This window comes from Ixodes scapularis, unplaced genomic scaffold (assembly GCF_016920785.2).
Source record: "Ixodes scapularis isolate PalLabHiFi unplaced genomic scaffold, ASM1692078v2 PGA_scaffold10__122_contigs__length_95168666, whole genome shotgun sequence".
Taxonomy (NCBI): domain Eukaryota; kingdom Metazoa; phylum Arthropoda; class Arachnida; order Ixodida; family Ixodidae; genus Ixodes; species Ixodes scapularis.
This window is the reverse complement of record NW_024609836.1, coordinates 4,737,247-4,750,967: the sequence shown is the minus strand read 5'-3', so window position 1 is coordinate 4,750,967 and position 13,721 is coordinate 4,737,247. Positions and strand designations below refer to the sequence as shown.

General features: G+C 45.4%; 1 protein-coding gene across 1 annotated transcript in view; it reads right to left on the bottom strand.

Moving 5' to 3' along the window:
- Nucleotides 1–2,100: 2,100 nt before the first annotated feature.
- The window catches only part of LOC8040963, a 65,894-nt gene continuing 54,273 nt past the window's right edge, over nucleotides 2,101–13,721 (bottom strand). The window contains exon 4 of the mRNA XM_029980088.2: nucleotides 2,101–2,303. Coding sequence (XP_029835948.2) covers nucleotides 2,101–2,303 — 203 coding nt within the window. The remainder of the gene's footprint in view (nucleotides 2,304–13,721) is intronic.

The window sequence follows — 13,721 nt, the reverse complement described above, 5'->3', positions numbered from 1 at the left end:
TACACGGAAAAAAACCCGCCGAACCAATATTCGGCGGACGAAGAGCCACACCCCTCGATCTCATGATACTATGGCTTACGAACAAAGATCGAGAGATACCCACATCGGGAGTAATGGCAGTTTATTCGGTTGGACAACTCGTCTACGTGAGGAATTTCAGCGGAAGTCTGGCCTTCCATGTAAAACTTGAGTAAAAAAGGCTCTATGTTGGTTGACCAGGAGGTGTCATCTTTCTGAATACGTCGGATATCAATGCCCTTAAGTCGAAATATAACTAAATCACAAAACTTTCTTTGTGTATTGTGTAATTGCCCTTGTATTTGATAGTAGAAGCTATGGTGGTGATCTGGACCTTTCACACGAGGCTCCTTTTTCTTATTTTTCGCCTCATACTCCTTTGCGGTGTAAGTATCCTTCAAGAATCTTTTGGAACGGGCACACTTTACGTCAGCGAGGCCATTTGTTCCAACTAGTCAATCAGGGAATGCTGCTAGAAATCCGTCCCTCATATTAACGAATAAACCGCACTTCTGCACGGTGCAGTTTTCCTGTCCCACGTACAGTTGTAAAGCAGCATCCTCATTAGGGAGTTTTAGAATAGCGCACGCTAGAGCTGCTAGAGCTTTGCGCACGCAAAGAATAGCGTCGTCGCCACTGCGCATGCTCCGAACGCAAACCAGGTTTTGCGCTTTGCGTGCGCAATTTTAGCGTGCGCTATTTCTCGGAAATAGCGTGCGTACGCAAAGAGTTTTTGCGCTTCTCCAATGAGGATTCGCGATGACAAGTTGGCTAAAGCAAAGACGAGCACAGTTAAAAAAATGGCGGGTTGCAGGATTATGTCGGCGGCTGCTTTGGCGGCGTCGTGAGTGCGACGTCGGCGGCATCTCGCGACTGGGGTTTTCAATACGGGACGACTTTGTACTCGGTTTGGCAACGATCACCGGCAACTTGATGCTTGCGACACGCGAACATTTCTCGGCGAAGGTACGATGTGCGATGGTCAGTACACGAGACCTCTCTTGCCGAGGCGACGCAAGCGGACATGATCGGTCAACCGCTCGCGTCGCATTCTCATGTTTAAACAAATCTAAAATTCTAGTCTGGACAAGGAAACTTTTTTTTCTGAAGTGACAGCATTTTATGTGTGATATAAAAATTGTTACCTTATCTTGGTGGCGTTGCAAGCGCGGGATGCTTGGGCTTTTGCGTCGCGACCGTCGCGACAGAGAAACGCTATTCTAAAACTCTCTTGCGTCGCGTGCGCCAATACAAGCGCTAAATTTAGCGCTAGCGTGCGCTAAAATTACGTACGTTATTCTAAAACTCCCTAATGATTCTACCATATACTGTTGCGGGTGAAAAAAGTCTTTGGGTACACGATACTTGAAACAAGTCTGGCACTGTACGTTGTGGTTCGACACCCACTAATGTCGTCGTCCTTATAGAGCCTCATCATTTAATCATTACGTCGACACCTTATATTGCTCTTCATCAACAGTAAGTACAATAGGCTACCGCCACATTACAATTCAAGAATTGAAAAATTTAGTCGTTCAGTCCTTCAACAAGTTTATTATTTATATAGTGTTATTACGTTACATTACCTCGAGACGATCGACGTCCATTGTCTATCTTCAAATACTTATACCTGTGTATAAATTAGACGCACAAAGGGGGGGGGGGGGGGGGGGGGGTCGGAGGCAGAGTGCATGGTCTAGCGCACACCAGCTCGGAGCACTTGGAGCGAATGCTCGCGCTGCAGAACCCACCCCGCCCCTGCCCGTTTCGATCTAGAAGAGCATCGTACCGGCGTGCGGTCGTGTATCACTACTGCGAATGTCAGACGCTACGCGCGGGTACACAGCCCAGAGCCTCGGCAATTTTCGCCCAAGTGATAAGGGCTGTAAAGGCGCATAAAAGCAGCCGTAGCACTCCACTTCGGGTCAGTCACCCTTCCGTTGCTGTCGAAGTATGAATGGCTATCTTTCATTTTAGTTTCAGGCACGAGTCCGCCCTATAAAATATATTTTTTATTTTGTTTTTACATTCGTTTACTTCTTTTAAAATTTGTGGTAGCATATAAAGAAGCGTCGGGTGCACCTAAAGCTTATTATCGTCGTTCCGTCGACCCTGGTGGGGCTTGGGCGGTGGAGGGTTCCAGAGCTTGGCGTAAGCGTTGGCACCCAGGACCCCTCGGAGTCCCAGGCCGTGGCCAATGGCGACGTCGGCGCAGTTTCGGTACGTCTCCTGGGGACCGCAACCGAGTCCCGAGGTGCCGTCCTCGCAGTCGCCCCAGTTGTTCGCTGCAATGAACGAACAGAGGCTTAGGGCGCAGCTTCCCTCGACACTGTAGCGCGCTGTTTCCGAACAAACCCGCGCCTGCCCACACCAGGCGTGGGCACTGAACAAACCATAAACTTCCGGTGGGGCGTCTGCCGCTGCGCGGGGTCGACAGCAGCGCCACCCTAGCGGCGTGACGTTGAAACCACGCATTGCGGTCATATAGGAGGCTCTGTTTCGGAGTACAGTGTCATTGCAGGAACAATGAACAAATTAGGGCTGCCGTGTTTTTTTTTTTTTTCTTTTCAGGTGACGTTGAGTAGGCGAGGCAGCTTTCCAAACATGCGGACGTCGTCTAATCCTGTCGTTTTCATACTGCAGGTGGTCAGTCGTCATTGCTACTCGAAATTAAAAAGCCGCTATTTGTGTCTCGTAGTGTTGCCTCGCCCAGAAGCATTGTGTCTGTGTTTCCGACTCTGTTGATGAATTGTGTTTCCGACTGTGTTAATGCATTGTCTTCTTTGATTCTGCTTTTGCGCGCCGATATTGAGCCTAACGCGGGACCTAAGACAGAGTGCCAAGGCAAGGAGCTCGACGAAAGGCTCAAGTTTCTCCATGAAGTGAATGCTCGTAGTCTTAAGTTTGAGGAGGGGCGAATAGTCTGATGGCATCAGTAAGCGAGATAAAAGCCACCAACAATAGATTGAAAAACAACTCGTTGCAGTAAACACTAGACTTACAGTTGTTGACAGCAACGTCTTAATGTCCCACGAGTGGCAGAATCAACTGCGGGCAGCACAGATGATCGCCAATGACACAAAGAAAAAAAATACGCTCCTACGGGCCCGAGTGGATGAGACAGGTCGAGACGGGGCAACTTTATATTCGATGAAGTCATTGACACTCTATCTGAAACATGGGCTTTATCCCAAGAAAAAGTACGGGAGGTGCTCCATTGGGAAACTAACATGCAGATTGCTGAAGACGGCATAGCTCGGGCTCATAGACTCGGCGCCTTTGTCACAGACAATTTTCGCCCAATAGTCGTTAAATTTGCATTTTACAGGCTTCGAGAAAACGTGCTGGCAGTTCGATCAAAATTAAAGGGCAGTAGTGTGTCTGTCTGCGAGTACTTTTCGCCAGCTGAGCGTCACGCGCGAAAACGTTTGATTGAATTTGCGAAGGCTGGAAGCCCGGACAAGTAATTTAGCTTACATTAGAATAAACTTCACCCCGATAAAATATTTAATGCGCTGCTCAGACAGTGACAGCGTGATTGAAGTTGGTAATCATGTTGTACCACGGAAAGCAAATGCTGAAAATAGCGCGGCTACTGGGTCAGTGCCTTCTGCTAGCCCCCCATATCAAACAACAAATAGGCAAAGTCGACAAAGGCCTTGTCAGTCATTCGACAAGGTTTGAATGCTTTTGGCCAATGTATGAAGTGTCATGAACAAGCGTTATAAATTGTGCGCGACTGTTGACTCTTCTTCGTCGGATATCGAAGTATTAACTGAAACTTGGCTTTCGTCTCAAATCCGTGACAGTGAGATATTTGCTTGCGAAAAAAGTTTAATATTTACCGATACGACAGGGAGTATAGGCTACGTTTACATGAATGCGATCGCAGCGCATCGAATCGAGGAGCGACCAATGACACGCAGCCTGTCTTCTCACTTCTTCCTCTTCTACCCAACTGCTACCAATCAGAATCGTGGAATCTCGACTCGATGCGCTACGGTCGCATCCATGTAAATGCAGCCATAGATCGGGAGTATTGATAAGAATTAACGAGAATATTGAATCATTCCACGTAAATATTCTTACTGGGCTTGCGTTTAACTGTGTTTGCTTCCAAGCGGGGAATAGACGAATTGTACGTTGGGCTTGTTATAGACCACCTAACTATTCCACTGGCTTTGTCAATGCCTTACATGAGGTGCTAAATATGGTTACTGGAAGATTCCCGGATTCTCCAATATTTTTGTTAGGCGATTTTAATTATTCGAATATTGATTGCTCGGATACGTACCCTTCTCTCAATTGACATTCTTCGGAGTGTTCAAATTCCTTAAGGTTGTGCGCTTATTTCATTCTTTTACAACTCGTCACTGAACATACACGAGTCACAGCTAAGTCAGCCAATATCCTTGATCTTGTTTTAACTAGTGCACCGGATCTTGTTTTTTTAGTAACTCATTTACCAAACCTCAGTGATCACAGTTCATTATACATATCTCTTACGGTTCCTAAGCACAACCCCTCTAAAGTGACTAAACGCATTCGCGACTATAGCAAAGCGAACTTTGAAGCTATTGATAACCACTTAGCCCTCCCTCTATATGTCTTTATGAATAACTTTTCTGAACGCATCATTTAGGAGAACTTGACCTTGTTTAAGAATCAAGTGGCGCTTCTCACGGATGAATTGATTCCTCTCTGTTAGATATAAGATCACACACTCATTCACCCTGCCTTAATGTGACACTAAAAAGGCTCTCTAACAAAAAACAAAATATTGTTTCGCTCTGCAAATGCCACAGGCTGCTCGAAACTTCGGTAGGCTCATCAGAACATGCATACAAATCTGCTATTCACAATGCGAAGCTTGTGTATTTTAATCCGACTTCGCCGAATATGTTGTCTAATAATCCTAAGCCGTTTTGGAACATTATTGGTGATAACAATTCGAACGAAATCTCAATAAGGGTGGATGATTGTTTTATACCTAGTTATGACTGTGCTGAAAATTTAAACGCAGCTTTTGTTAAATATTTTTAATGTAACTAGCATGTCACCTTCTTCAGTACCTCCAGTGCAGCTTCCTGCCTATGGAACATTTTTAAATTGATCCCATTATCATTGTTCCAATAATCGATAACCTTAAAATATCGTCCATTGCTGGTGTCGATAATATTCACTCCGAATGTTTGAACAACACAACCTACCCCACTGTCAAAAATATTCATCCAATCGTTATATCTCGGTGTCCTCCCAGACGACTGAAAATTTGGGAAGGTGGTTCCGTTGCACAAAGGAGGTGATAAACATTGCCCTAACAACAATAGACCAGTTTCACTCTAGCATACAATGTAAAATACTTGAACATGTCATTTATTCTCAGCCTGTTAATTTTTCGGAGTCTAACATGGTTTTCAACGTGGCTCAATATAGATTGCGAAAATCATTTTCAAGCGAGACCCAGCTTTTACTATTTAGTAACGACTTGCACTCTGTTCTTGATAGGGTTCCCAGATAGACTGCGTATTTTCGTAATTCTCGAAGGCGTTCGATAAAGTCTCACATTAGTTGCTTTTGTTGAAACTAAACAATCTTCGCATTGATGCTAACGTTATGAATTTGATCCAATGCTTTCTTACTAACCGATTCCAGTTCGTTACCGCCAATAACCATACATCTCCGCTCGCGTCAGTGACCTCCGGCGTGCCTCATGGTTCTGTACTTATTTATCTGAGAGTTTACAAGGCCGTCTTTGAAGGCGTCTTCGAAGACGCGCTAGTAAACTCTCAGATAAATTCATCGCCGCCACCTAACGAATGTCGGCCTTCCATGAACCCAGGGTGTCTGATCTGTAAACAGATGCAGCACGCCAACACGGCCAGCAGGACGCACTCGCAGTTCTCGATCAAAATTAAAGGGCACTTAACATGTGCCTCGTCGAACGTCGCGTACTTACTCGAGTGTACCGTATGCAAAATGCAACCCTTAGCGAAAAGTCGTTCAAAATCAGTACACTCGAAGTGTACTGAAGTATACTAAAAGTATACTTTCAGTGCGGTCTTTGTACTGATTGTATACTTTAAGTGTACTTAAAGTATACTTCCAGTAAAAATGGCGGAGGACTGAAAGTATACTCGTCCGTACAAAACTAGTACATGTAGTAGAATCGTCGTGCCCACGGTAAAAAGTAGTTCAAAATTAGTATACAAGGAGTGCACTCAAGTGTACTAAAGGCTTACTTTCAGTGCTTGCAGTCGGCGTACTCAAATTATAGTAATGGGTATGTATATATATGTATAGATATATATAGTGCGGTTGTTAACATCAACACACTAAAAACGCGATAGGCCGATGCCGTTTTCATAGAATATTTGTGGGGCTCGGTGGACATTAGATGAGTAAATAAGCGTCACAGTATACGTTGTCTAATTAGCTTTTTTTAATTGACAGTGTAATTGACCATGTTGAATTTTCAATTTTAAAGGGGCTATGAATAAACTCTAGCCCAACTGAAACAATTTGCGAAAAGGTGACGAGTTTTGGGTTGTTCATAGCTATGAATAACCCCAAATAATCCGGTGTTTTTGTAATGCAGATCTCAGCGTAACTATGCGCTGTTTCAGATATCTGCATCCACAGCAATCAAAAAGACAGGAGGCAAAAGAAACCACGGCTAATAATGGGGACATAAGATCCTCCACCTTGCATGGTCGCATGCAGCGCAAATCAACTTCCGAACCGCGTAAGCGAAGTGATGTTATGAATGGAAGCTCGCTCTGAAATTGGCTGGAGAAATCGGCGCCTTTATGCAACAACCTCAAGCTTTCACCGAAAGTGTTTCATGGTGTAGATTTATCTTGCAAAACTCTAAGGACATCTCAATTCACGTGAAAAGGGATTGAGAATTGCAACAACGAACAACACCGTCGATCGAGATTTCCACACTGTAAAAAATCGACGTAAATTTAACGTGTCTTTCCCTCGTCAAAAAAGACGGGCACGCTCATTGTTTCAAAACGCGAGGTTGCCCTCATTATTTATGTGCCGCGAGAGCCGATCCTTCCAGAAAAGCCAAAATACCAGCGGTGCAAGCATGCGCTGATGAATCAAAATAGCCTTGGCGACAAGGGAGAAATGGCTTGAGATAGTTTCGGTTTTACACTGAAAAATAAAACCGAAAGTTTAGATAAATCCTAAGATAGACTAAACGGTTTGTTAATTTTTTACGAATATAATAAAGTAACATTATTATTATTAATATATTGATTTGCATAGTTTTGTCTTAAAAAAAAAAGAAAAAAGAACAAAAAGAAGACACTTTTGAAAACTGCGCAAGACCATCGCTATTGCAATCAGCTTCCGTTCGGCCGCCGTTGGAATTCCGGAGAGTTGGAGCATCGCTTCCTTTTTACGTTTTAGCCGTTTTTGCGGATATTTTAGATACCTTACTTACGAATACCGTGTTCAATAATAGCAAGCGACTACTGAGAGCTGTGAGACACAGCGTCGCAAGTGGCGGATAGTCATGGCCGACTGGTGCAAGCGAAGGTGAGGAAGTTCCTTTTGTTTCTGCGAAGTGCGCCGCTGTTTCAAACTTTGTCTTGTACCGTGTGCTTGCTAAGCTATGCTGGACTCTCACTATGCTCTACCCGGTTTTATTTCGTTGTTTGAAAAGAGCGTATCTTCAAAATTTATGGCTCTCTCCGCAGAGTGAGAAAGATTCGCGTGCGGCGGAACCGATGGCCAGCCGAGGGCCTGTCCTGGGCGCCGTCCGTACACCGGTCGCCCGACGAGGCTTTTGCGGAGCGTTCAAGTACAGTCTGACGGCAGTTCAAGCACTCACAGGTCATGCTAGTTCTGAGATGTGGTTCCAACAGTCCCTCGTCAACGATTTGTTTCATAAAGCGTTAGCGTGAAAAACGTTACAACAGCGAGCAGCATGATTTCTTGCCCGTGCTGATGCCTGTGCCGTAGAGACGGACGATCTCTGCGTATGCCGAAGCGGCACGCTTTCCAAGTTTGCGATTTTGTGTTGTGAATAAAGTGAGTATCTATGTCACGTTTTTTAGTGGCGGCGAAAGCCGCTACAAAAGGCAGAGCAGTTAGAAAAAGCAAAAGCATGAAAAAAATGTTAAAAGGACCTGAATATTCGATGGAGTTGAAAGACTACCAACGTACCAACTCGCCCAGTTATACTTTGTCAAAGAATAATAGCCAATACTAATATATTAAATAAATGCCAACTTTTAATTGGTTAGAAATTTATAACTGATGCAGTACAGCCCTACCCTGCTCTAGTGCTTTTATGATATCAGATAATGTGTAAATATATAGGATAGTTCATAGCAACCATTTATGTCCGACCCATTATATTGAATATTTTCTCTAAAAGCTCGAAGTTATATAAAAAAGTACTTATCATAAATCAAGCCGCACCACTGATTGTGTAATAGCGTATGACTTGTATGTGTGTTCACAGCAAAAGAAAAGGAGGCATTAAGAAAATGCCAATCATTTTGTTTGCTCTGTGTTAGAGCTTCTTTCAGGTATCAGGTTTTCAGAAACGATATTGCCCGATTTTCCTCGCCCTTTTGTCAGGATGAAGTTGTTACTATGTTGCCTTCCTCACATAGTGGTCCTTTGAGCGAATTATGTGATGTTATATCATAGAGTGGCCATAGGCTAATTTTCTCTTCTCTTTTTACGCAGGATGTAATGGCATACCATCATCACAAAGGAGAGTGTACAGTGAGGCAGGCTCGGAAACTTGAATAAAGTGATAAGTAGGATTTCAATTTCTGTCTTATCAATTACGTGAAGAACACTGACCATAATGTTTGTATGCTACACATACATACTTTCAGTTGAAAAATGCAGTGCACCTCTTCTTTAGGGCTTTTCTCACACAGTTTCAGAAGACGCCGGTACGTCATTCTCACGAGGAATAGAGCTGCCAAAGATTCCCTCGTTAATTTCCTGACTCATTTTTAAGAGTGCATCTCCCTATGGTGGCGCCTCTGCATTATCATCATCAATTGAGTTGTCAACGGTGTTTCTTAACATTTCACGAGAATGGAGCTGTATAAGATGAAATTTCACAGGTTGGAATACAGCCGTTCAAAGAAACACCTTTGAAAAGTCAGCTTTTTAAATGCAGGCGGCGATTTTTCTGGTCAATTTGAGACCCTGCTTTCCATTCAAAACGCCCGACATACACGGCGTCCCAGATAACTTGCACCATACTTAAGAAACACCGGAGGGCTCTGCAGGAGTGAAATCAACTGTCGTTAGCAAGTGTCTTGAGAAAGTGCACAGATTTTTTTAATGCGCCTGGTTATGTAAATAACTAAGATTATTGAGCTAACCTTTCGAATATTCTTTTAAGGGCCAAGATGTTAAGTGTAAATTTGCCGGGCGCATTGAGAAACACCCATTTAAAGTGTTTGAAACATAATACGTTTTCGTGCTTTTTTCCGGCCTTCAAAGCACGCACATTCGCGGCGCGCTCGCACGCCGTGATTGGGGAAGCGAGTTGTCACGCGGTATTTTTTTGTATTTCGCGGGCGTTTCTTTGAAGGCTAGGAAAAAGGAGCATGCGAAGCGCACCTTGTTGAAAATGGTTTAATTGGGTGTTAATGCGCTCTACAACTTTCCATTTCACACCTCGGCTTTTAAACGAAGATTTAAAAAGTTAGCTTGTTATTCTTAATTAAGTAAATAGGCGCACTGAAACAATTTCGTGCACTTTCGCAAGAGACTTTCTAACAGCGTACAGTCGGTTTCACTCCCGGAGAACGCTCCGTTTTCTTTTTTCTTTTTTTTAAAGTTTGGTGGAAGTTATCTGGGACACTCCGCATATATGTACTGGTAGTAGGAGGCACTCACTTGATCGAATGACGTTTTAGCGAACGCCCACGTTTCATCGAACGACACTTTAGTGAATAGTCGCACGCCGCGAAGCGGCGTTTTCGGGTGGGCCAAGTGAGTTCATATTTTTGTAATGAGTTGCCGCAGACTGTCGCCGCGAAGCGGCGTAAAGCGCAGCGCGACGGATGGGTTAACGCGCGCCCCCGTTATTCGCTAAAACGACCATTCGCTCAAATGTCTCCGTTCGCTAAAATGTCATTCGCTCATGTGATATGGACCCACTGGTAGTGTACATTTAGTACACTAAAAGCATACATGAAGTGTACTAAACGTGCACTTATAGTATGCTAAAAGTACACTCGAGGTGCACTTATGGTATACTACATATGTACTTGGGGTGTACTAAAGGTACACTATTTTGTTTCATAAAAGTGTGAAACTAGTACGATTTCAGTACATACCCTAAGTTCACTATTAGTATACTTTCAGTATACTTTCATTATACTGATTTTGAACGACTTTTCGCTAAGGGAATACATAGGGCAGACGAGAACGGCACTCAGACTCCGCTTTTATATTCACAAATCTGACGCCAAAACTCTTCCGACACTGCCTTTATTCAAACATCTCGCTCTTAAGAAACACTCGTTTGATAAATGGTCAGGGACGCTCCTAGAATCTGGATTCAAATCAAATCGCGAAAGTGAACAGCGTGAATCCTACCTAATTTACGGATCCAACGCAATTAGACAAGGAATAAATGAAGGCCCCGGCACTCTAGCATCGATTAGAATGCTATCAGAAGAACAGCAACAGCGAACAGGAGACATTTTTTCAGGTCCCAGACCTTATCTTTAGCAGAGGTACTGTGTTTGTGGCCGGAACTGGATCATCAACTTTTCTCTTTTGTTTTCAGTTTTTGATATTCATTTTCTTTCCTTCTATTTCTAACTTTAACATTGTTCCCTTCCAGGTCTGACTCATGCATGCCCCTCGGAACAACCCCAATGACCATGCCGTTTTTCTTTGTTTTTTTTTTGTTTTGCGACAGCACTTTAGTTTGCGGGTGTAACTTTCATAATCGAATAAAACAGCGCAAAGACACGAAAAGGAAGAGACAAACCAGACAGGGCCGAGCGCTGACTTGCAACCACTGTGCTCGCAACTAAAGCTTGTTAACTGAACAAAAAAGGGAAAGACAAAGAGAAAGAAAAAAAGAAAAAAAAATGAAAGAATAAAACACACATTACTCTACGGAATCGCACGCACACCTTTCTCCCATGGCAGCTGACTACGGCACGCGCTGGACCCTCATTCTCGGCTTCAGGAAATCCAGCTCCTTGCCTGACAACGCCACTGATGCTGCGCTGATGCACATTTTTCCTCTACTCTGGATGTGGAAGGCCCCTGGCACCTCGCGTGTCACTTCGTCCCTGTGTGGTCCCAAGATGGTTGTGGCACTAAACAACGGCTCGCACAGGCTCTTTTTGCAGTGAACCGATACGTGTCCTCCCACTGTCGCTCCGAGTAGAGTTCCTGTAGAGGCTCCCTACTGGAGCCAGAGTTGCGAGTTCACTCCCGGAGCGCCGGCTTTCCTGCACGGCATGCGGAGTCTTCTCCTCACGGGACTAAATTCAACGAATTCAGTACGCCGGGCGCGCGCGACGTCTAAGCTTCTTTCCTGCACGACACTTGATACGGCTCTTCACGTGATCGGATCTCGGCGAATAGCGGCGTGGCGGCACGTGAAAAACAGACGCGCAACTCTGGCTCCCGTAGGGAGCCTATACAGGAACTCTAGCTCCGAGGGAGTACCTGTGTTCGCGGAGCTTCTCATTCAAGCACCGTCTGTCCCTCATAGGTGCGGCCGCACGAGAGGGGGATACTGCAGACTACTCCCGTGACATATTGGACGAACGGCCTGACGTCCTTTTTACTACACTTGTTCCTTGCGATTCCCTCTACCTTCGCCTGAACTCTCTGGGGCAGATCTGGCTCATTTTTTTGTGGTGCGGAGAAAACCACTGGGATTCCATATGGATTTCCAACATTTTTTAAATTGTGAGAAATCCTCTGTAAGTACGGGATAACTACAAGTCGCTTGCCTTCCATATCCCGTTCTGTAGGCTGGCTACCCTTTAATTTCTTCAGCATGTTTGCTTGCGACGTCTGAAAGTAGTGTCCCTGGATAGCCAGCTTTCCTCAGTCTCAGTCTGTAGCCTAAAGCTCTCCCCCAGAGTGTGGAGGCATGATTTTTCGAGCGCTGAGCTCATACACGATATAACGATGCCCCTCGTCACAACTTTCGAGTGGGCCGATTTCCAGTCCAGGATGCATCTCTTGGATGGTGGATGATAGGTCCAGCAGACACGCGAGTCTCCTAGGCGCAGAGAAAGGTCCAGGTACTGGAGTACCCGGTCTTTTGGAACCTCAAAGGTAAACCTAAGGCGTCCCCCATACTTCTCGAACACCGCCACCACTTTGTCGACCAGCGTTTCCAATATTCCAGATCTTCGAAAAACACCAAAAAGTCGTCTACGTAGCGGACTGTAGGGACCCCGTGCTAGACGCTTCGTTTTTTGTTTTTTTTTTGTTTTCTCTTATAGACGCTTTACGCACGCGCCAAATAACAGCCGCCATTGCTGACCTTCTCTTGTCTTTCCCAGATGCCGAGCCACTAAAGCGGGCCTTGACAAGCCTCCAGAAAGGCCAATGCTGTGGAGAAGGACACAGTAGAACCTAAAATGACAGTAACCTGCCCTGCTGTGGTAATGATGAAGTGAAGAAAAAAATTTAATAAGCGGAATAAAAAACTGAAGGTCGGTTATGGCGGCGCCCATGCACAGCTGCTGCAAAGCGTCTATGGCTCGCAGCACCGTGCACAAACGCTGGTGTGGTTACGAGCGCGCGTGATTAAAGGCATTCCATCCAAGATCTCGGAGTCTTTTGACGTTTTTTCTACAAAATAGGGACCTGAACGTGATTTGCTCAAGCATCACTCATCCAGGGGGGCTATGTTGCGCTTTTTGCACTCCCAGGAGACTAGGGAGAGGAAAGTGACGTCAACGACACAGCAAACGCAGATTGGGTGTTGATTTCGTTTTCTTCTGTCAACATCCAATCTGCATTTGCTGTGTCGTTGACGTCACTTCCCTCTTCCAAGTCTCCTGGGAGTGCAAAAAGCGCAACATAGCACCCCTGGTGAATGTTTCCGCGAGACACTACAACGATGTGGCTTCGGACGAGGGTGCGGAGGTCAGTAGCGTCTTCCTCAAGCTCGGCCTTTGCAACTGCGGCCTGCATGACCTGATCTCCCATCGCGTCTGCCGCCGGCACGTCGGGACACATCCACTTCGCTCGTTCCTGCCGGCTCGGCACGCTGGCCTGCGGCTCTATCTTCTCCGCTGCCGTCACTGCTCTGCCATCGGCTACGGCGCGTCGTTGACCGTCAAGGGCAGTGCGGCTGTTGAGTCGTATAGAACACCAGCGTCGCTCGTCAGCTCAGCACCGCGACTCTGAGGAATGTACCTGCAGCGACCGCTGGTCGCATCATTCTGCGAGTCCGCGTGCCTCCTCTCTGGACCCTCTGCTTCGAGGTACTCTACAAGCTTCAAAGAATTGAAAACTCTGGAAGGGTCCTTGATATTCAGTGATGACAACTGTTTTTGTAGGTAGGAGGCCAACTGCCTTTGCCACGATCCCTTTTCCGTGACAATGGCTCGAAAAGGGCACCCTTCTTTATGCGTTTTGGCGCTGAAAAACGTTTGCAGAAGTACATTCTCCGCTTTTCCTACTCTCCCCGCCAGCTGGGTTAAGGCCAGGCCAGATGTGCC